The 25,426-nt window shown below is 42.0% G+C and overlaps 1 protein-coding gene across 1 annotated transcript in view; it reads left to right on the plus strand.

Moving 5' to 3' along the window:
* Nucleotides 1-6,633: 6,633 nt before the first annotated feature.
* Nucleotides 6,634-25,426, plus strand: part of LOC145395180 (WD and tetratricopeptide repeats protein 1-like) — a 66,522-nt gene continuing 47,729 nt past the window's right edge. Inside the window, exons 1-3 of the mRNA XM_080268870.1 lie at nt 6,634-6,922; nt 14,336-14,493; nt 21,062-21,192. Coding sequence (XP_080124996.1) covers nt 6,907-6,922; nt 14,336-14,493; nt 21,062-21,192 — 305 coding nt within the window. The 5' untranslated portion in view covers nt 6,634-6,906. The remainder of the gene's footprint in view (nt 6,923-14,335; nt 14,494-21,061; nt 21,193-25,426) is intronic.

Here is a 25,426-nt window from a genome sequence, read left to right on the forward strand (position 1 = left end):
CCTTTCAAGCACTTCACCCTCCAAACCTCCATCCTTACTCATCACACTACCCAAGTACCGGTACTTAAATGTACTCACATTTTCCATTTCCTCCTCATCCAACCTCACTGCACATTCACTGACTTCACTTCTCTTGAAGACCATAACTTTACTCTTCCCTACATTCACCTTTAGATTCCATTTCTTACACACTCTCCCAAACTCATCCACCAAGCCTTGCAGCTCCCCTTTGTTTTCACTTAACAATACAGTATCATCTGCAAACAACAGTACACTGCCCTCTGATTAGGGCGACTCCAACATCCACTGCCCTACCTTGTATCTCTTTTATAACCCCATCCACGTACAGACTGAACAACCATGGAGACATGACACATCCCTGTTTCAACCCAACCATCAAACAGAAAAGTTCATTCAGTTCACTATCCACATACACTGCAGCCTTAGCACTCTCATACATACTCTTCACAGCAATCAACAACTTCCCATCTACTCCATATATTCTTAATACTTTCCACTATAAAATATTTCAGTACAATGTGGAACCAGACAAAGAGAGGTGGGCTCCAAGTATCAAGTACTGTATAAAAGGAAAAGAAAGGGTCATACAAAGTACTTCTCCAAAACTGAATAACAGTTTCAACATGATTTACTGACTGTATAACCTTAGGGTACTGTATATGGTGAGAATGGTGTGGTGGATGTGTTGTACCACACTGAAGGAAAGAATAACATACAGATCTAGGAGAACAATTGAGCAGGGCACTGAGTGTTAAAAAATGATGTGCATGGGTAGGCTGAGGTGGTTTGAGAGGGTTTGTAAGCATAACTGGATGAAGCTTAGTACAGGCTTCCATGAAATGGAAAGGTGAGCATCTGCTGGCAAACCAAGGAAAACATGGTACAACATCCTGAGAAGGGAGTTAACCAAAAAGCTGCAAGAAACCGTGTACCTTGCAATGCACCCAATGGCAGCTCTCCACACTGCTTGATATCTAGCTGTCTCTCTAATCAGTTTCTTATCTACGAGGTCACAAACTATGACTTTGTCCAGTTTTTCTCAGTCTGCCTCGTGCAAAACTACCCAAAACATTCACACAGTAAACAGAATCCACAAGACTATAAACAAAATGTTTAGCTAACGAGGGTGATGCAAAGAGAAAGCTACACAATATGGAACAGGGTACTTATGCTATGTATGTCTTCACCTGGAACTGGCAATAAAATATTGTACACTGGCATTAAGCACACACCCAGTACAAAATGCAGATATTCTGGTAGGGAAAAATCATTACCATATTGTTACTTTTATGTACCTGTTGCTGTTGTCGTTGATCAACCTCAGTCTGTCTGGCTGAAGACCCATCAACCACAGGTAAACAATCACTCCTGCAGGACCGCCACATGTGGTTACGGTTTGCATTTATATAGCTGTTAGTGGCTGTCCTGTGTTGCTGTCATACATGTGAATGCAACCACAGTCTTCAAAGACACTGCACACACACCTCCCCCATGGCATAATCTGAAATGAAAAAGTACTGTACCTACAAATAATAACGTCATCATAAAACAAATACTGTACCTGCAAAGGCAAAGTGGAATTTTAAGTTGCAGTATTCAGGGATGAACAATATTGTGGATAAATAACTTCATTCATCCACAAATATACAGTTAAATCATCCTGTGCCCCATCAGGAGTGTAAAAGCTTGGGGCTAGATTATTCAGACGTGCCATTAAAGGATAACCATTCCCTAGCCACTGAGCACCATCAACCTTTTTTTTTTTTTTTTTTTTTTTTTAAGGAGGAACCAAAAGCCAGAAGTATTAAACCCTCATCATACCTTTAACTCTTTCTCTCCAGTGATGTAGCTATTTCTTATTGTGCTCTTTAATGCTAAGCTGTAACAACTGATTAATGGTAGAATATCAACTAGTCATACAGGAGTGCTATGGCCATGTCAACCAAAGTTGTTCTTCTGCTCACCATCCTCCTTTCAGGGGTCAGGGAGGGGACTATGGGAAGTTTGTATAACCAGGCAGATTCATCTCCTGGGGTTATCTCCAGTTGGCCTGAGATAAATACTACATATGTACCAAGAGGCATCGCTGACACCGACACCAAATATTTGAAAGAGAAATGACACGTGGTTGACTAAAGCTTACTGGTATGTGGTTAACTTTTTTTTTTTTTTTTTTGATACAGCACATGTGAGAGAGAGAGAGAGAGAGAGAGAGAGAGAGAGAGAGAGAGAGAGAGAGAGAGCGAGAAAGAGAATGAAGTGATAAAGACTGATGAGTGATGGAGTTTCTTAGGCCATAATAGTGCCAGAACACACACAAAAACACACACACACACACACACACACACACGCATACAAGTGTGAGGAGAGAGGAAGGGAAGGATTAGAATTAATGAGATATTGGGAGGAGAGGAGAAGGGGCAAAGCAGTGATGGACAAGGGCACAATGTTGAGCCTCTACACTATGACCCCATCCCTCCACCTCATTCATGATCTGTCACTCCCCATTCTCCCTGCCACCTGTCACATACACTCTCCTAGTCAGTCTCAAATATGCCATCCTCTCTATAAGGTCAATATCTACCCCTATTGAAAGCCACATCTATCACCTATATTCCCAAACCTCATCTGTCTTCTATGTTGAATATAATCATCTAAGCATAACAAGTGGGAATATCAACAGAACACTATTTATACAGAAGTAAGGACCTCCTAAAGCATTCAAACATCTGTCTTGATTAGCTACACCACCTGTTACCTGTAGATCTTTTAGTATGTTATTAACCTGAGGACACCTGAGTCATCATTGCAGTAGTAGTAATAATAGTAATAGTAGTAGTAGTAGCATTAGTAGTAGTAGTAGTGGCAGTAGCAGTAATGGTTGTCGTTGCAGTAGTGACCACCACAGGCTTATCTGAGAAGTGAACCCAGTGGACTGCTGACTTAAGTTGCCCTCCCCCTGCAGTCCACTATCCTACTTTCAGGGGACAGGGAAGTAGTTGAAGGATGCTTGTCTGGGCAGTAGAGCCGCATGGTTATATCTGTCACCACTTGAAGCCGTTCCTCTTCAGCACCATCATCGTAACTTCACCTGGGATATGCAATCCCTTTATCAATAGGTGATGAGTTGTAGTGTTTCCGGCCAACAAGAGACCTCCTCGGCCAAGAGATTCATTAATCAAGGATGTGTGAAATGTCATAAAGAAGCGAACACGGCAACCAGACTCAGAATATGCCATAGCATTCACCAAGTAGGCAGAAGCAATGGACAAGCCCAAGGACCTAACTTATGCAGCATTTGGTGCTCTGCAGACAGAGGATGACAATGACCAGTAACGTCCCACTCAAGATACTGACATGGAAAGGCAACGGTATAAAGTACAACTACATCAAACTACAACAGTTTGTACTGGAAAATAGCACTGATATCATCGTCTTCACGCAAAGGACGACAAGCTACACTTGTCTGGCTACCAGCAATTCACTATCAACAGCTTCCATAGATTATATATCGGCCACACCTATGCCAGACAGAGGTGTCATCACCTATGTCAAGAGCATGATACCAACCAAGCTTAACACCACCTTCTTTCACGGTGATGATAGTCAAATACCAGTGGATGCATTGGTGTGTGTGTGTGTGTGTGTGTGTGTGTGTGTGTGTGTGTGTGTGTGTGTGTGTGTGTGTGTTGTTAATGCATATATCGTCATAACAGCTCGATACAGATCAGCTACACCTACAGACAGAAGACTCACTGTGCCGCTGTGCTTACACCCTGCCTAGGTACACTCTTTCGTCTTTTTCTATCAATTTGTACCTTTCCTTCTTCCAGGAAGTTTGCTCTCATTCAGCCAGTTCCAAAGAAGGGTGACCATCCTGCATCTCAAAAGTTTTCAAGTTAATTCTTAACAGAAAAATTTTTAGGCCTCTTTCCTATCACAACCTGCTTTCTGATCGTCAGTATGGGTTCCGTCAGGGACACTCCACTGGTGATCTTCTCACCGACCTCTCAGACTCCTGGTCATCCTCCTTTCGGGACTTCGGCAAAAGCTTTGCCATTGCACTTGACATCTCAAACCTTTCGATCGAATCTGGCATAAATCTTTAGTTTCCAAACTGCCCTCTTACGGTTTCTATCCTTCTATCTGTGCCTTCATCTCTAGCTTCCTTTTTTGGTCGTTCTATAGCTGCTGTTGTAGATGGCTATCATTCTTCTCCTAGATCTATCAACAGTGGTGTTCCTCCGGGCTCTGTCCTATCACCAACTCTCTTCCTCTTATTCATCAATGACCTTCTAAGCTGTACATCTAACCCTATCCACGCGTACGCTGATGACTCCAGCCTTCTCCTTTCCATTTGGTTTCCTCAACGTCCATCTCAGCAGTTATTTCAGCAAACAAGAGATATGGCTATGGCACACCTAATGTATGACTTGACTCGTATCTCTGACTGGGGTAAAAATAATCTTGTTGTTTTTAATGCATCAAAGACTCAGTTCTTACACCTATCAATCTCACAAATCTTCCACAGGACTACCCACTAATGTTTAATAATATTCAGTTTAATCCTGCATCAACCTTGAACAAGCTTGGGGTTTCATTCACTCGGGACTTGTCTTGGAAAGATCATATTACATCTCTTGCTTCCAAGACATTAGGTGCGCTAAGCCGACTCCGTACCTTCTTTATCCCTGCACAGTTGTTGACTTTATACACGGGTTTTATCCGCCCCTGTGTAGAGTTTTTTTTTTTTTTTTTTTTTTTTTTTTTTTTTATGTGTCCGACTCTGGGCAAAGGCTTCAGGGCCTATATCTCGGGGGCAGTAGCCTATCCCAAGGCCCAGTAGTCCTCCTACACCTCCACATGTCACCACTTCGGCGCTAACACCCACCGTCCATATTGAATACATGCTAGGGCTGTCTCATACAGGACTGGTGTATTGGTATTAGCGGGGGTACTTTTATGACATGTCGGCGGGTCATCTGGTAGATCAGGAAAGTCTGCTTCTATGAAATTCAAATCCTTAAACTGTTCCCTGCCCCAGCCGGGATTCGAACCTGGGTCCATCAGGACTGCAGGCCGCCTCTCTACCGATTCAGCCACCGCCTCCCCCAAGTACAACTCTCATGTGTGGGGAGGCTCCCCACATACAGCTCTTCTCAACAGGGTGCAGTCAAAGGCTGTCTCATTAACTCTCCTCCTCTTACTGGCTCCCTTCAACCTCTGTCTCTTCACCGCACTGTTGCATCTTTATCTCTTTTCTATCGCTACTTCAGTGGTAACTGCTCCTCTGAACTGTCTGCTTGCATCCCTCCACCTCTTTGATGGGCGCATAGCATCCGTCTAGCAGCAAACTCTCATCCCTTTTCTGTCCAACTCTCTAATGCAAGAGTTAACTGTTACTCCCAGTCCTTCATTTATGCAACAAATCAACTTTGGAACTGTCTCCCTGTCTGTATTTCTTGCTAGCTATGATCTCCAGTCCTTCAAACGCTGTGTGTCCAGGCACCTCGGAGTGATCAGATTTTGAATTCGGCTCTCTCTTGTATTTAGAGTTTCTCTTGGAAGGAACAGCATTGTGGGCTCGTGGCCTTTGGTTCTTTCTTCCTAGCATTAAAAAAAAAAAAAAAAAACGAACTCAATGCAGTATATGCAAGTTGGGCTGCAACACCTGCAGGCAAGCCAGCCCTAATGGAGTCACCCTATACTAACATCTTGCAAGCACACATACCGTGATCAAGCTACTCAGTCATTCACAACCAGCTTACATACAAGGAAAATGGCTATACTACATCTGCACCACCAATGGCCCAGGATTGAATAATAGCAGTGACACTGTCGACTCACAGATGCTCAAAGATGACTTCTGGTAGAAGGCCTCTCCTCTAAGCCCGTGGCACCAGTTCTTCATTATTTCGGATTATATACAGAGATCAGCACAACATTTAGGAGAATCATCAGACCAAGAAAATACATCACCATACCTGCCAAACAGAAAGGATCCATAAGGAACAAGCTGAAACGCTGCTAGGCCTGTTAGAATTACATACCTACATCATTCAACCGACGCGTTCAACGAGGATCTGCAGAGTGCAGAGAAGTCAGCCGAACGCTGATTTTTTCTGCGGTATATTAGTGAAGAGGTAGTCCTGATCAAAGATCAACAGACGGCATTAGAAAAAGAAGAAAAAAAAAGGAAATGGGAAAATAATCCGAGTCCTAAAAAAAGCTCTATTTTTAAGAGAATGGAAAAGCATGTATTGGAAAGAGTACTTTTTTTTTTTTTTTTTAGAGTTGAGGGCGAGAGCAACACAAAGCATTGGTAAGCGATCGGGATAGGCAGGGAGAGTTTGCTGATCATGGAGGAGAAGAGTGGCCGGATAGAGGAAAAGAAGGAAACAGAAGAGGGTGATGGAGAAGCTCAGAAAGGACCAGAGGAAGGGGAGTAGGAGACAGGGGAATGTACGAAGGTAGTAATGATGATAATCTGTTAATTCAGCATTAATGAAAGATGGCAATATTACGCCACACGAAATTAGTATAGTATACCCTTTTAGGTAGAGTTTTCTGCAACACCAGAACTGCAGGTCTCATGATTTTCTGTACAAACGTTGATATTGTGTTGAGACTATCTCTGGAGTTAAATCTTTGGAACTGGAGGAAACAGGAACAATTTACGATATTAATTAATAGTGATTGATGTGTATGTGACTGCGTACATGTATAAAATTAAAGAACAATAAGGGCATTGTGTGATTAAGAAGTACATGCTGGGTATGTGACAGCAATCTGGCCTCAGCAGTATGAAGTTCAGTACTCATATAATGGGATTTAACCTGCCCTAATTTGGTGTCAGTAATACAAGAAATAATTTGAACTCCATGAATGATTAATTATAAAGGTGAGTATGAATGTAGTGCAAGCTACCATCTTCAGTTGTTATTTACATAGGTTTGCAGTTAATTATTACCATGTATTTACTCAGCTCTGTTTTGACGAGGTGTACAGATTAGGTATAATGGATAATAAACATCGTGTAGGTCCTGACAGATATAGATGAAAATGTTAGTCGTGAATGCTGCCTTCTGTTGTCAGTGAATGGCTTTGTATTCCCATCTTGGAATTTAATCAGTCCTAATTTGGTGCAAGGAAGACAAGAGATCATACACACTCCATGAAAGAGTCATTATTTATGCAGGTATGATAGCAGTGGATGCTGCTTTCTTATATTGTCCTTGAATCAACTTTGTATCGTACAGCCACTTATCTAACAGCTAGCACTCACACTTTATGACTGTAGGGTTGGCAGTTTGAACCAGCACCAGGGTAGCATATTTCTTGTGAGGGATGTAGCAGTCTCTCCAAGGATCTCTCCTTGCCCTGCAGAGCTATATGGTTCATTGATCGTAGCTTGGGGGATTCATCCCTTTATCCAGCAGCTGTAGCAAATATACAGTATATGACATAAACAATATAGTACATGAATTTCTATCTATCTGTCTATCTATTGCAAGACGCCTCAATCCCGTTTGGGGTGGCCACAAACAAATCGCCTCCAAGTCGCCCTGTCCCCCGCCATTTCACTGCCCTGCTCCCAGCTCACACCCCCTTCTCTCATATACCTCTCCACCCCATCCCTTCATCTCATCCTCGGCCTCCCCCTCCCTCTTCCCCCCTCCACCTCACTCACATACACTCTCTTCGTCAGTCTTTCACCCTCCATCCTCTCCACATGGCTAAACCACCTCAGTGTGTTCCTCATAACGCTTCCTATCACGAATTTGGTAGTAGTAATACAAGAGATCATACAGACTCCATGAATAAGTGATTATAGTGGTAAATTTGATAATACCTGATGCTGCCTCCACCTACTGTCTGTATTATACCAGTTCTGCATTCACTTCTTGGAAACCAACCAGCCCTATACTGGGATAATATTTACAAAACCATAAGATCAGATTCCTAAGAAATACGGTAATAACAGGCTTTGTGGGAGATCTTCATTCTGGAATCAGTACAGAGATCTAGGACTTGCCATATAGAAGGACTAACCAAACTTCCTTATGGTGAACAACTTAGAATTCTTGATTTATACTCTGTACAGGGGCGTTTATTACGTGCAGATTTCCTAAAATATTGTATTGGGAAATTTTTCATCATGAATGTAGTATTCATCATGCTGAAATTTTTACTTTTGCACCCACATTGGGCACGCGAGGGCACAGATTTAAGAATCTTTGCTCTCAGCTCTTTAGAGCAGTGGTTCTTAACCTTTTTTCTTGGCGACCCAAAATCCATAAGATGGTCTATATGGCGACCCAAACCCTTGTAAACTTACTCTGCACCAGAATTGAAACAAACATATGTGTCATATCATGTGACTAAAACCAAAGTCTATCTATCTGTCTATTGCCAGACACCATAATCCTGTAAAAGGTGGCCATTTGACACTGAGTTAGTTGTTTTACAGGGAGGGGCACCAACCCACTTGTTGACACGTAGGGAGCACATATGGTTTGGTTATGTGGTTACCACCCAGCGTTGTAAATGGTTTCTTGGCTTACAGGAAACCATTTTGATTGTCACTCAATGTAAAGCCACCTGTAAAGGAAAGAAAAGAAATAAGAAGTGACAGGAAAGATAGGAGAAATAGGGAGAGAGGAGGGCAGGCACAGAAAAAGAATGATAAAAGCTAAGGAAGTACGCAGCACTACATCAAGTGAGTGGGTGATATTTCAATATTTTATTGATGTCGTCATAAATAAATTTCATTTTTATTATATGTACTTCCTAAGAACTAAAATATCAACACATTTTGGCGGGAAAAAATCTTCTGTCTTCGGCAGAAAAAAAATAAATCGTAGATCAGAAAATCAAAATAATTCATTCATGTTCATGATACACCTATTTACTCTGACCAGTAAGGACAGAGTCACTATTTTGGATGTTGTCTGAGACATAAAGTACTATAATCAGTGAGATCCCTGGCACTGAAAAGTTACAATAAGCTTCTCAAACCAGGGTGATTTAGATGACAGACTGCATCTTAGGTCATGCTCTGGTTGTAGACGGTTTCTGTACCGGTACTTTGTGAGTGCAGAAAATCCTGTCTCACACAGATGAGTTATAGCAAAGGGAAAGGCTTCACCTCCAAGAATTTTCTTTTCTTTGTAAACTCTGATCCAGAATGAGCTCAGTGATTCGTTTTGTTTCCTGAAATCATAACGAAGTGTTTCATCATTCTGAACCTCGATGAGCTGCTCCTGGAGGTAGCTGATGTTCGAAATCTCGTCAGGTAAGTCTTCAGCTTCAGTGCTGAAGGGATTTCTTCTATCTATCTATCTATTGCCAGACGCTATAATCCCGTATGGGGTGGCCATTTGACCCTGAGTTATTTGTTTTACAGGGAGGGGCACTAACCCTCCACCAGCCGACTTGACACGTAGGGAGCACGTATGGCTTGGTTATATGGTTACCACCCAGCGTTGTAAATGGTTTCTTGGCTTACAGGAAACCATTTTGCTTGTCACTCAATGTAAACCCACCTGTAACGGAAAGAAAAGGAACAAGTAGTGACAGGAAAGATGGGAGAAATAGGAAGAGAAGAGGGCAGGCACAGAAAAAGAATGATAAATTCTTACCCAGGCATATTTCATCACATTCTCAGGAATGTAGAGAAAAACTCTTTGATTAGTCTGGAGATATGTTCCACAATGATGCTTTGGACCTGGGTGAGAGAAAATTTTTTGTCTTCCAGAAATTCACTTAAAGATGGAGCGACACAGTCTTCCCAGTCTCAGTTTTACTCTTCCACAGCTTCAGTTTCCACTTGAATGCAGTTACCTTCTCTGACAGCCCAACTAATGTCTGATCGTGACCTTGCATTGAAATGTTCAAGGCATTAATCTCAGCAAAGATATCTGCAAGATAAGCCATTTGCATCACCTACTTTGAATCAGAGAATCTTTGGGGCCAGTGAATGATTCTTTTTTGCTAGAAATATCTCAGTCTCGTTCCGCATTTCAGACACCCGTTGGAGCACCCTTCCTCTTTACAGCCACCTAACCTTAGAGTGGTACAACACGTGTACATATTCTGAACCAAAATCAAAACACATCCGACTGATGATCCTGGAGGGCACAGCCCTAGGTTAATGAAACTGACTACCTGGATGACTTCCTGCATCACTTTCTGTAACTCAGGTGACAACCCCTGAGAAGCAAGATTCTTATGGTGAAGGAGACAGTGAACAATCAGCACGAATGGATTTTCTTCTTTAACTCAAGCAATGAAGCTATGACGTACTCTCAGCATTGCTGGTGCACAGTCACAACAGACATAAAACACTGATTCCACTGAAGCCCTTCTTCCTTGAGAATGAGTCCACAGTACTGAAAATATCTTCTCTGGTTGTGGTTGTGTGTAATGGCCAATAGAGCAGAAATTCCTCTTCCATGTCTTCTGGACCTCGGTACCATACGTAAGCCATGAGCTGGACATCATTACTCTGAATTGAAAACGGTTAATTTTTAAAATACTGTATAAAATGTACACTACCGGTATGCTACTCCTAGTTGTGTGCATGGTAATAATCTTTTTTTAAGCCAAATGCATTCGCCTACTGTAGGGGAGAGAGAGAGAGAGAGAGAGAGAGAAAGTAAAGTGTGAAGTATCGACAAGTACGGTAATATGTTAAAAAGTAATAGTATACAACATTAATAATACCAGTAATATATTTGTCTCTTGGCGACCCACTCCAAATGGCTTGGCGACCCAAATTTGGGTCGCGATCCATAGGTTAAGAACCATTGCTTTAGAGGCTAGGAGGAGGTTCTTCTCGATTAGGTGTGTCAGTCTGTGGAACTCTTTACCTGATGATATTGTTGCTCTGAGTTCAATTTGTTCATTTAAGTCAGCCTTACATTCTTTTCTAGGCCCTCTTCTTTATCAGTTTCCTGACAAGACTCATACGGTACTTAACCTTTTCTTTTTGCTCTCGGCCCCCATTGACCACTGACCATTAATCCACCTTTCCCCTCTATATACCCTGCTTTGAAATTTCACTATTCACTGCAGTATTAACAGAATTTCCCATTAATACACCTTGTTAGTACTGTATTGTTTTACTCTGCTTAAGGTACATAACTCAGTCTTTCCTATTGATGATACTGGTATTAGATTGCCTTTTTCTCCGTTTATATAAAAAAAAAATAAATAAAAATAAAGAGACTGTTATACCTGCAGATTTGTGCTACCCTTGTTCTTCTGTATGTGGCTCCTCTCATTGCCTAACGAACCAGTGCAAAAAAGGGTAGCCAACCAGGTGAGTAAACCAGGTGACAGGGGACTTGCTAACTGCCGATAGTTGCGAGCCATTTGGCTCCTAAGGTTTCGGATTTACGAGCCAAATAAATTTTTAGTAGCCAAACTGACTACGAGCCGAAATATTTTACGAGCAATAAATATTTTTATTTACACATTGTGATGATTAGAATTATATAATGAGGTTTTAAACATTCACATTGGCGACAAGGAAAGATTTAATAATCGATCACAACGTGTTTTGTTCATTTAAGTGAGATTTATTTTTTAGTTTACTCCTCGCCAAAGTGGATGTATTTTCTCCTCGCCAAAAGGTGACTTGCATGTAAAATTTGTTCACTGAAGGGAAAAAATACTCGCATTTGCGAGCTGTGGCTCACCAAACATGAGCCCTGGGTGAGTAAACAGGAATCAGTGCATTGTACCATGGGTTATATTTAGCAGAAGTCACAACTGGATTTCATTGGTTTTTGAAGTATTCATACCGGTATTGCAACATTTGGAAGAAATTTTTTTCCTTTGTTTCACCCATGTTGTCTTTTTATGATACGGTACGTGTTCCCTATGTGTCAGCGTGTGGGTTGGCTGAGGGTTAATGCCCCTCCCTATAAGACAACTAACTCAGTTGAATCGCCACCCTTTACAGGACTTTGGCATCCATAGATAGATCAATCAATCAATCAATCATTTCCTGTGGCACCCTCGGGGATGCATAGGGCCTCGATGAACTCACACCACCACATCCTATCTTGTGCTAACTCCTCAAGATCTCCCCAACACTCATCTCCAGCTTCCCGTCTCATTGTCCTCACCCACGTCTCTTTTGGCCTTCCTCTACCTCTCCTACCAAGTGCCACCCACCCTGGTGTACCTCGTACTATTCCCTGTCTCCTATACGCATGTCCTAGCCACTTCCATCGTGAGAATCTAACATATTCATCGATCGGCTGCACTCCCGTTATTTCTCTAATTCTACTATTTGGTATCCTTTCCCACCACTTAACTCCTAATATTCTTCTAAGTGCTTTATTTTCAAACACCAAGAATTTATTTTCCATAGTCACTGTGCTGTACCAAGACTCGTGTCCATAAATTAAGATACTCCTAACCATTACCTTATAAAGTTTGATTTTTGTATGCACAGAGAAATTGTTATTATTCCAAATATTTTTAAGCATTCCCATTGCCTGATTAGCCTTCTTTAACCTTTCCTCGAATTCAAAGTTCAAAGAACCATCCTTGGCTAAATAAGTACCTAAATATTTAAACCTATCAACTTGCTTTACAACCATACCTCCAATTACACATTCCTGCGCATTTTCCATATTCATATTGATTATTTCAGTTTTTCCACAATTAATAACTGTAAATTTTTTACATAATTTTTCAATTTGCAGGCTTTTGTTGGAAGACTCCCAGCCCTTCAGGGGGTCAGATATGGAACAAAATACATTGAGTGACAAGCCTAATGGTTTCTTGTAAGCCAGGGAACTATTTACATCTACTGGTAATCATAGCCTATACGGTAACCAATCCATATATGTTCCCTTCGTGTCAGCAAGTGGGTTGGTGGAGGGTTAGTGCCCCACCCTGTAAAACACCTAAAAGTCAAACAGCCACTCCACAGGGAATTATGGTGTCTGGCTATAGATAAATATATAGACAGACTTATAGAACCTTATCAGTCATGTGCAATTCAGGTGTAACAAAATTTAGCCAAACCATGAAAGCAGCATTAGATAGCTAGTCCCAGGAACTTTGGTATCAACTTTGGTACCGATTAAGTTAACTGTCAGTATGTCTGAAGGTTAGAGTACATGCAAGTTTTCGAACTGTGTAACATGCAGTTGAAAGCCCATTTTCTTTCTAGTTCAGCATCTCGTAGAGCATAAAAGAGAATTTTATTACAGGCAATGACATTTTTTTAAAAAGCATACACAGTCCCAAGCCCTGATTCCTGATATACAGGTACAGTACTGAGTAATTGTGATATTATCAATACCTACTGGAAGTAGATGAGAAGTATCATCATTACTAGCTATGAAGTTTTATCACTGCCATCATCTTATAAAGAAAATGTGATATTGTGATGAAAATATACACTTTTGATCTCTTCAGGTACTGTAGCTAGCTGTATAGACTTAAGAAATACTGTACTGGTATACTGGTATTCAGTGGTGTATTTTATCTCCTATCATATTTAAAAATATTCCAGTTATCCTGTTTATATGTCTTAAGTGAACTAAACACAGATGCATCTAAATATTTATCATAAACTTTTCAACATCTGTGAATGGGAGCTTTCCTTGATTTTGTCCACAACTTCCTCAGTTCAGAGTGACCGGTTCGCCTGTGGTTCACTGTGTTCATGTTTCAGATGAACCTGGGATCACAACAGTTAGCTTGTATATTCAGACTGGTTTTGAATATGATTGATATGACCTAAAAGGATGGCTATAGTGATACTGGTTTATATGGTACATAAAGGACCAGTACAGGTTAGTAGTTTATTCAGAATAGTCCATCCAACTAATTTCTTGCTACTGAAATTAGGTTAGCTGTGCAGGAATTTTATCATAGTCCATTTTAGCACTTGTATTTCTGATTACAGGAGTTAGGTTAACTAGCCTATGCGGGAATATGTATCAAAATCCATTTTAACACTTGTTTACTAGTGGTAGATGGAGGCACTCATCATCCACTTACCCAATGTAGTGCTGCTTTGGGGTACCGGTACACCAATTGGATTGAGCCTGTGAAGGTTTAGATCCAAGGAGTGGTTGGGGGTTGTTGCTCACATAATGCCACTCAGGGATAAGTGAGGCTGGTCACTCTCAGCTTAAATGTCAGGACCAACTTGCCTAGCCCTGGGCTCCTACACTCCTCATGGGGCAATGTAAGATTGGATAATGGATGGATGGATGGTTTAGATGTCACTGGCACATTCCATGATTAACTTAGGCTACTGTAGTTTCATGTAATTATGTTTCAGAAAACATGGAGGGGTGCACAGTTGGGGAGGGATGCACCAGCCTCACTGACAACAAGTGTTCTGCCACGCCAGTCCACAATCCAGTCCATCCTGTGCTTTTTAGGAAACCTTCAGTGAAGAAGAATTTCTTGCAGTTGCAAAGAAGCCGTGAACTGGAGGTGAGAGATTACAAAGTTTGTTTGTGCTTATTTTGACAGCATATGAAGTGACAGGTTAAGTTGGTTTGGAATGTTGAGAGGAGGAGGGAGGGGGATTGTTGAGAAGACTTACACATATTTAGTGTGGAGGAGAGATTGTCCAGAGACAGACCAAGGAAAACATAGGATGAGGTCTTGCGTGAAAGAGCTGTGGAATAGAGTACCGAGTAGGGAAGTGGTTCAGGATTGCAACATTTGAAGAGCTGCCATCTAATGAAAAGACCTACATGGGCTAGCATGATCAGTGATCTCTAAACACACACACACACACACACACACACACACACACACACACACACACACACACACACACACACACACACACACACACCGCTCGCTGGCTCAGTGGTAATGTTCTCGCTTGCCGTCTGGTAGACGGGAGTTCGCGCCTCGCTCAGGTTGCAAAATGTTTCATTGACGTAGTAGGTGGTTACTGTCCCCCTTGAGCAAGGGGATGGGTATGTGCATGTGTGAAGGTCACAGCCTTGCCCTTAGATTGGACTCTATGAGCTCTCAGCTCCCTTCCGGGAGGGTAAAAGCTGACGATCTCGACCATCAAGTGATCCTGACCAACCCGGTGAATTACACACACACACACACACACACACACATAAAGTAATAGCTATTATCACACAGAAATGTTTATATTCAAGATCTTTGTACAGATACATTATAGTTCTGTACAATATGGTAATTTTTGTAAGTGCTGTAGCTAATATCAAACAGATATTAAGTCAGGGATGTGTTCTGAAAAAAAAATGCAAGCAGTTGGTATGGTACATATTGTAAATTGTTGAATTCTGGCAAATTATATTTATGGATAGAAATGGAATTTTATTAAACAATTTTTATGTATTTTGCTGTTGATATGATAGCTAAAAGAACATCAGTCTGGTAACTAATACCATTGACTCGTAGTATGTGATCAGAAAAATCTATAAATGTACTAGCTTCTCATTAGTTAATATTACCTATATGGTACTTGTTAGAACCATAATTATATAACCCCCCCTGTTTTTTTTTTTTTTCCCCTGCAAACCAAAGTATCCTGGAGCTGTATCAGTTTCTGTCAGCATCTACATAATTTATATCATTTGGTAGAAGTTTGTCTAACTTGGTAAAAGACACAGTCAAAGGTTGTGCTTTGGATAGAAAACTTAAAAAGAAGCTTCACTCTTACTTCTGGAGAACCCATAATTGTATCAATTTTTTTTTTTCCAGAGATATTTCATACTCACAGCTGCATCTTTGTTTATAGCCAATATTTTTAATTTGGACACTACACTTCACATGACTGTCATTGAGGGAGAAGATATGTTTCATTTCTGGACCTTGTGTACTCATATTATTGCGTTCTGGTAGTCAGTAGAGATCTTCCTTTTGAATTTTATATATACAGTATTTCCTCATTTTTCACTGGTTGGATGTTCCGCCAAAACCTCGCGAAACATCCAACGTTGAAGTGTGAAGTTAAGAATCAATGGGAAAAACAGAGAAGCGTTCTAGTGGGACAAGTACCTGCCCTATCAGAAAGTACTGTAACACCAAATAGGCCCTACCTAGAATTAAGTGAAGAATAATTACTAGTGCTAAAACAGCAGAACACAATAAACATGTACCTGAAACGACATTGAAACTGTTATAAAGAGCTGCAACACCAAGAATCCTTACCAGAAATAAAATGAAGACTGGCTTGAGTGGCAAGTGAAGGTGTGTTGAGGATGGATGGGCTAGTTCCCGATGTCACTAACCAAGGAAAAACTGTCACTTTTCACTAGATTATTTAATTTTCTACATCAAAGTCGGTCAACTAAACCCCAGTCATTTTATGTGCCCTCTTTGTCACTTAAAGGAAGGGAGAAATTATAACAACATTATTTTGCTCACTGCCATAAGGAAGAGAGGCTGTAATATTGTCAAACAGAATCAAAAATTGGTGGGCTGAGTCTACCATCTCTGTATTGGAATGGTTATTATTCTTTCTTTCCTTAAATATTGGTAAGCTTTATTTTACATCCATTTCATGTATTTGTCCATCAAAACAAAAATACAGTAAATAGTGTTATGAGAATTTTGTAATGATTCTTCGTTGAGAAATAGTAGCACGACACAGCTGAAGATCATATGTTACAATCATAAACAATAACAAACTCACATGTGTCTACTGCCCCGCTGGACCTGCTGTGTGAAGAGCATAGAAAACTGTTGCATAGAAATATGGACAGTGCCTAGACTGAGCATCGATACACGTCATCTGCTGAGCGTCGGCTGCCTGCTGGGAGTGTCGAAGTGTGGTGAAACTAGCGAAGTGTGAAACAAGCCGAAAACTTTTTCCTAGCGGGAAAAATGAGGCGTTGAAGTAAAATGCCTCGAAATACGAGGAAATACTGTATATCTATCTTTCTATCTATCTATTGCCAGATCCCTCAGTCCCGTATGGGGTGGCTACAAACAAATTGCCTTCACATCGCCCTGTCCCCCGTCATTTCACTGCCCTGCTCCCAACTCACACCCCCCTCTCTCATATACCTCTCCACTCCATCCCTCCATCTCATCCTCAGCCTCCCCCTCCCTCTCCCCCCCTCCACCTCACTCACATACACTCTCCTTGTCAGTCTCTCACCCTCCATCCTCTCCACATGGCCAAAACACCTCAGTGTTTTCCTCCTAACTCTTCCTGTTACATCCACATACACACCACAATGCTCCTTTATATCCTCATTTGTCAGCCTGTCTCTCCATGTGACTCCACATGCCCCTCTTAAATAACTCATTTCCACTGCTCTCACTCTTGACTTGTGTCCTTCCAACAACGTCCAAGCTTCACTTCCATACGTTAGAGTTGGTATCACAATACTGTCATGTAGTAACTTTTTCACTTCTATGCTCACTTCCCTGTTTCTTATCACTGCTTTCAAGGAACCAGCAACCTTTCTTCCTTGTTGTACCCTTTCAAGCACTTCACCCTCCAAACTTCCATCCTTACTCATCACACTACCCAAGTACTTAAACATACAGTACTCACATTTTCCATTTCCTCATCATCTAGCCTCACTGTACATTCACGGACCTCACCTCTCATAAAGACCATCACTTTACTCTTTCCTATATTCATCTTTAGATTCCGTTTCTTACACACACTCCAAACTCATCCACTACGCCTTGCAGCTCCCCTTCGTCTTCACTCAACAACACAGTATCATCTGCAAACAACAGTACAGGGAGTTTCCAAACACTACCCTCTCTCACTAGGGCCACTCCAACATCCACTGCCCTACCTTGTACCTCTTTTATTACCCCATCCATTTACAGATTGAACAACCATGGAGACATGACACATCCCTGTTTCAACCCAACCTTCAGAGAGAAAAATTCACTCCGTTCACCATCCACACTCACTGCAGCCTTAGCACCTCATGCATACTCTTCACAGCATTCAACAACTTCCCATCTACTCCATATATTCTTAATACTTTCCATAATCCTTGTCTATCCACCCTGTCATATGCTTTCTCTAAATCCATGAAAGCTGCTTACAACTTCTTTCCCTTCTCTAGAAGCTTTTCCACTAAAGATCTAAGAATGAATATCTGATCTACACAACCTCTTCCCTTCCTAAAGCCTCGCGGTTCTTCTCCAACTGATTCCACTTTTATTTTCCTACCTCCATCAATTCCTGTATATATATATATATATATATATATACACTATACTGTACACTCAATCCTCGTAAATCGTGGCAATTTGGGTCTGAACCACTGGTGCGATTTACAAATTCCGTGGTTTATAAATAATAACTCTTATGTGAAAAATGAATTTGGGTCTGGACTTTGGCCAACCACCCCCCACAGCACCCTACCTACACCTATCTAGGCACCATCAAACACAAACATACAAATTTAGGAATATTCAGTGCATGTATTTAATAGAAATAAGCAATGTTATGGGATCTCACCTTAATCCTGTGACGATATTATTTAAGTGAATGGAGTGGGGTGGCATTGGGAAGAACTTAGAGCCTCTCAGCACTTGTTCTTCCCAAACTCTTTCGCCAGCTTTGAAAACTTCTCTCCTTTCTCGACACGACAAATGAGCTCCAAACGTTGACTGTATGATAACGGCGGCTGCTTCTTGATGCCATACTGCTTAGAGCACTTCATCGGGGGTTCGGGAGGGGCCATGGAAGGTAGGAGGCGAGGGGGAAGGTACACAAAAAAGGCAGGTAGCTCTTGTACTCCATGGTGATGGTCTGTAGTGTGAGGACTGGCGGGAAGAACAACAACTTGGCGGCATTAGTATGCACATATGCCACCATGGACGGGTGGTGATTGGTTGTTGGGTCGTGATTTTTAATTTGAATGCCGCGGTTTACGATTCTCCTCGGAAAAGGCCCACTTGGGTGCCTAGGTCCGCGATTTTTGTGACTTAACAGCGATTTGAGGGTGCCAGGAGTCTGACAGCCATGATTTATGAATCCGTGATTTACAAACACGCGATTTACGAGGATTGAGTGTATATATAGATGGGGGCGCTCACCATCCACTCACTCGATGTAGTGCTGCTCTCTTGTGTCTGCCCTTTCCTCTCTTCCATCCTTCTTTCCTTCCATCCGCTTCTGTCTTTCTCTCCTTCATTCTTTCCTTATCCTTCTATCTACGGGTAACTTTACACTCCCTCTTCTGTCTTTCTTTCCTTCATTCTTTCCTTTTCCTTCTGCCTGTAGGTGACTCTACACTGAGTGACAAGCCAAATGGTTTCCTGTACACCAGGAAACCATTTACTATGCTGGGTGGTAACCATATAGCCAAATTTTGGCACTTGGTGGTTTAGTGGGTAATTATTGCACTACAGTCGGATTGAGCCGGTGAAGGATTACATCCAAGGGGTGGTTGGGGTTGATTGCTTATGTAATGCCACTCAGGGATGAGTTTGGCTGGTCACTCTTATCTTATGTGTCAAGACCAACTGCCTAGCCTCGGGCTCCTGCGCTCCTCATGGGGCAATGTAGGATTGGATGATGGATGGATGGATATATATACTGTATATAGATATATATACATATATATGTATATAGATATAGATATAGACATATATATATATATAGATAGATAGATAGATAGATATATATAGAGATAAATAGTACATTCTCAGTATTCTGTTTGTTACCTTATTCAGGGAGAGTCCCTCACATTCTCAAGAGTAATTTAAGACCATGGTCTGAAGATCATATCCTTTCTGGTGCCTTCACATGCCTTAATAGAGAGAAGACGACATCCTGGTGGAACCAGAAAAACTTGTTTTTAAGCTGTTGAAAGGGTGGGGTTTTCCAGTGCTAAATATACTCATTTGCTGTTTTTTAGAACAAAAATAGTGGGATGGCATTGGTAATGAATGATGATAGATGGAATATCTCAAATTTATTGTATGCTGATGATTCAGTACTGCTTGCAAGTACCGGACAAGAACTTGGTGGGCTAGTGCAGAGTTTTGCTGATGTCTGTGAGTGTTATGCCTTGAGAGTAAGTGTAGAGAAGAGTAAAGTGATGGTTATTGAGAGAGAAGGTGACTCCCAGTGTGATGTCACAGTGAATGGAGAGAGACTAAAATCGGTGAGAGAGTTCAGATACTGTACTTGGGTACAGTGATAGAAAAGAGAGGAAAATGTGCAAAAGAAGTTGAAAGTAAGTTGGCACAAGGAAGAAAAGTAGCTGGTGCAATGAAGGCCTTGATAAGAAACAGAGGCTTGAGCATTGCAGCTGCACAAGGCTTACATGAGGGAGTGTTAGTGCCAGCTTTAACATATGGGTGTGAGACTATGGTATGGCATGAAAATGAAAAGTCAAGAATAAGAGCAGTGGAGATGGGACTGCTGAGGAATGTAGCCTATGTGGAGTACAGAGGGTGGATAGGATACAAAATAATGTGATTCGTGAAAGGTGTGGAGAGGAAGTCGGTGGACACCAGAATGGAAGAGAGTGTCCTGAGATGGTATGGTCATGTAGAAAGAATGGATAATAATAGAGTGGTGAAAAAGGTATACCTGAGTGAATTTGAAGGAGGGAGGAGGCGAGGTAAGCCAAGGAGAAGGTGGCGAGATATGATGGGAGTGTTTGAGGAAGAGAGGTTTGGAAGTCGGTGAGGCTAGGGAACTGACAAAAGATCGAGCTGGCTGAATGAATGTTTTGAGGAGAAGTGCATGATCAGGGAATCAGGGATTTTGGCACCCCTTGTGAGCATGGCAGCGTCCAGATTGACTCAATTGGATACGTTTGTGTGAAGCTACAGAATGTGGCGAATGTTTTTGGCATATCCGGTAGTGCCAGGATTCCGAGGGCTTGAATGATGAGTGAATGGAAGCATGGCCTATTGGATTGGGCAAGTTTGTGCTGTCTGGACACTGCTGCTCCTCACCCTGCCCTTGGGTGGGAGGGGGGGAGTCCGAATGATGATGATGATGATAATAGAAGAAAATATGTAAGAGTGAAATTATGAGCCAAAAGATTATAAAATATTTCCTTCAATCTTGCAGCAAGTAAATTGGCGAAGCTTTAAATGGCAGACCCACATGACCCTCTCACTGATAAATCGACTGGGGATCATCAAAGAGTTGGAGGGGCACAGAGGCTGTGTTAACTGTATTGAATTTAATACAGATGGCAGGTAAGTGGCAAATATTATTTGTTTTTGTATTATTTATGCAGTTACCCTTTATTTCTTCAGTCATATAATATATTCTTTATTCTTGCTGTGTTTAGACATAGTGATCCAGATTAGAGAGATTTTTCAAACTGGAGGAGATTGACCTTGCCTTCACTAACCCATCGATGCTATGTGGCTCTTATAACCTTAACAAAATGCTGTAGTTTGAAAGTGAGGGGGAGGGAATCTGACTGGTATCAGGACAACTGCCCCCTGGACAAGTTGTCCCCGGACAATTGCCCCTGTAGGACAACCGCCCCCTCGGACAACTTCTCCCCGGACTATTGCTTCCCGCTAAAGATTAGGTTAGGTTAGACACTTGCGACCATTTGTACAGTGACTCGAGTGATAATTTGCGGAGGCAGTCGTCTGGGGGGCAATTGTCCATGGGGCAATTGACCAGGGAGCAGTTGTCCTAGAACCATATATATATCATCATCATCATCCGTTTGAGTATCCACTGCAGGACCGGCCTATCCCGACCGAAGTCGGGACGATACAGCCAATGTATCTCTACCAAGTGGCTTAGGCTGTCTGGTAGAGATTGTATGTAGGGTGAGAAGTGCTTGTAAGTGTAGTTGTAATGTTGGAGTGGCTTTGGATATGTGTGTAGTCTGTGAACCAAGTGTAATTGGCCCGCGCAAGCCGACTGGGTGCAAGCATACTTTACAGTAAGCGACACTGGTTCAATCACAGCACCCCTTGTGTCCGCCAATATAGTACGTGGCTGGGTGAACACTCCCAAAGTTTATTACCCTGGCGGGGCGTGAACCCTGGCCCACCCGTGTACGAAACGCACACTCTACCACTGTACCACAGAGGCTCATATATATATATATATATATATATATATATATCTATCTATCTATCTATTGCCAGACGCCTAAATCCCGTTTGGGGTGGCCACAAACAAATCGCCTCCAAGTCGCCCTGTCCCCCACCATTTCCCTGCCCTGCTCCCAACTCACACCCCCCTCTCTCATATACCTCTCCACCCCATCCCTCCATCTCATCCTCGGCCTCCCCCTCCCTCTTCCCCCCTCCACCTCACTCACATACACTCTTTTCGTCAGTCTTTCACCCTCCATCCTCTCCACATGGCCAAACCACCTCAGTGTGTTCCTCATAACGCTTCCCATCACATCCACATCCACACCACAACGCTCCTTTATATCCTCATTCGTCAGCCTGTCTCTCCACGTGACTCCACAGGCTCCTCTTAAATAACTCATTTCCACTGCTCTCACTCTTGACTTGTGTCCTTCCAACAATGTCCAAGCTTCACTTCCGTACGTTAGAGTTGGTATCACAATACTGTCATGTAGTAACTTTTTCACTTCCATGCTCACTTCCCTGTTTCTTATCACTGCTTTCAAGGAACCAGCAACCTTTCTTCCCTGCTGTACCCTTTCAAGCACTTCACCCTCCAAACCTCCATCCTTACTCATCACACTACCCAAATACTTAAACGTACTCACATTTTCCAATTCCTCACCATCCAACCTCGCTGTACATTCACTAACTTCACCTCTTTCAAAGACCATCACTTTACTCTTCCCTTCATTCACCTTTAGGTTCCGTTTTTACACACACTCTCAAACTCATCCACCAAGCCTTCCAGCTCCCCTTCGTCTTCACTCAACAACACAGTATCATCTGCAAACAACAGTACAGCGAGTTTCCAAACACTATCCTCTCTCACCAGGGCCACTCCAACATCCACTACCCTACCTTGTACCTCTTTTATTACCCCATCCATGTACAGATTGAACAACCATGGAGACATGACACATCCCTGTTTCAAACCAACTTTCAAAGAGAAAAATTCACTTAGTTCACCATCCACACGCACTGCAGCCTTCTCACCATCGTACATACTCTTCACAGCATTCAATAACTTCCCATCTACTCCATATATTCTTAACACTTTCCACAATCCTTGTCTATCCACCCTGTCATATGCTTTCTCCAAATCCATGAAAGCTACATACAACTTCTTTCCCTTCTCTAGAAACTTTTCCACTAAAGATCTAAGAATGAATATCTGATCTACACAGCCTCTTCCCTTCCTAAAGCCTCCCTGTTCTTCTCCAACTAATTTCTCTGTTCTTTCTCTAACTCTGTCTATAAGTATCCTACCATACACTTTTCCTATTATACTAAGAAGACAAATGCCCCTATGATTACCACACTCTTCTTTTTCCCCTTTTCCTTTGTACAAGGGAATAATTATACCTGACTTCCAATCCTCCAGGACTCTACCTTCCTCCCAGGCCAATCTGCACATCTTCCACATCCATTCTACTACTATCTCTCCCCCCTGCTTCAGCATTTCACCACACACTCCATCAATTCCTGGGGCTTTCCCCGATTTAACTTTCTTCATTGCTTCCACAACTTCTATCCTACTGATTTCTTCCTGTCTTCTCACCTCCCTCCTTCTCCCAGCCATTCCCCAGCCACTTATACTCGCATTACTTCCATATATATATATATATACGTATATATATATATATATATATATATATATATATATATATATATATATACAGTATATCCATCCATCATTCATCCAATCCTACATTGCCCCATGAGGAGCATAGGAGCCCGGGGCTAGGCAGTTGATCCCGACATTTAAGATGAGAGTGACCAGCCTCACTCATCCTTGAGTGGCATTACATGAGCAATCAACCCCAACCATCCCTTGGATATAAACCTTCACCATCTCAATCCGATTGGAGCGCAATAATTACCCACTAAACCACCAGGCGCCAAAATTTGGTTATATGGTTGCCACCCAGCGTAGTAAATGGTTTCCTGGTGCACAGGAAACCATTTGGCGTGTCACTCAGTGTGGAGTCACCCACAGACTGAAGGAAGTGGAAAGAATGAAGGAAAGAAAGACAGAAGAGGGAGTGTACAGTCACCTGTAGGCAGAAGGACAAGGAAAAAATGAAGGAAAGAAAGACAGAAGAGAATGGAAGGAAAGAAGGATGAAGAGGAAAGGGCAGACACCCGAGAGCAGCACTACATCGAGTGAGTGGATGGTGAGTGCCCCCACCTACCACAAATATATATATATATACAGTAATCACTCCAATATCCGACGTAATAGAGCCATTGGTAGGTCCGGTTATTGGTTTTGTCCGGATATTGGGCCCCAGCTTATGGACTTGTACTTATGGACCCTAACTCAGAGAAACACCTATACAACTCCCTCTGGACATTCATAGCACCTATTTAAGACCCAAATCACACCAATAAGGCACATAAATGACTGAAATATATGCAAAAGAAACATAAAATGAGGGTTTAGAAGTATGTTCATACATTAATTAACATTCTGGTACTTATGGACCCTAACCTAGCCTAACTCAGGAAAACACATTCCTACTGCACATGCATAGCTACTAACACCCTATTCACACCAATAAAGGACATTAAAGAGTGAAATGAGGTAAGTATAATATGGAAAAAAGTACAGTATGAAACATTCTGATAAGTTTAGTATGGAAAAAAGTACAGTATGAAACATTCTGGCTACTTACAGCAAGTCCCTGGCCACCTCGATGAATAACCGCCTCCTCTCGGACTCTGACAGTAAGAACGATTTCCTGAAGCACTTGCAGTACACTCTTCCTGAAGTCTTGCACTGAACTTAGTCAATAACACACAGAAGTCCGTTCTCTTCACAGTGTTCACTTTTGTCCAAATAAATGCTCCATTGTAACTTAGTGTTGCACTTTAACTTTTCCCAATTTTTTTTAAATTTTCCAAAGCCAAAACAAAGAAGTCTATTTACGTTAAATTTCTTTTCTATTGAGTCTTTTCTCTCAACTTGAAAACCTTAACACAACACACCTTTTTTTTTCACTGCACAACACTCAAAATTCCCGTGTGGTCTAGTGGAGAAGTTCTTGCTGTTTGTTCACTGTCAGAGTCCGAGAGTATCACTGGCAGGCGACCTAGGGGTGCATCGCTGGGTCATGGTGATGGCGTACCCACTGCAGAGGACTCTGAAGAAAGCTGCAAACTCACGTCAAGCGGTGACTCCACCATGGCTGATGTGCTGGGCTGTGGTTCGGAGCATGAGGGCCTGTCTTGGGGAGGCAACGAATTGGAGCCAGGGCTGGGCACAGCAGGGGTCACGGGCCTGAAAAAACTGTCAATCGTTGACTGACGCAAGGAACGACAA

This window comes from Coenobita brevimanus, chromosome 30, assembly GCF_032717465.1.
Source record: "Coenobita brevimanus isolate Jiangsu-jjx chromosome 30, ASM3271746v2, whole genome shotgun sequence".
Lineage (NCBI taxonomy): Eukaryota > Metazoa > Arthropoda > Malacostraca > Decapoda > Coenobitidae > Coenobita > Coenobita brevimanus.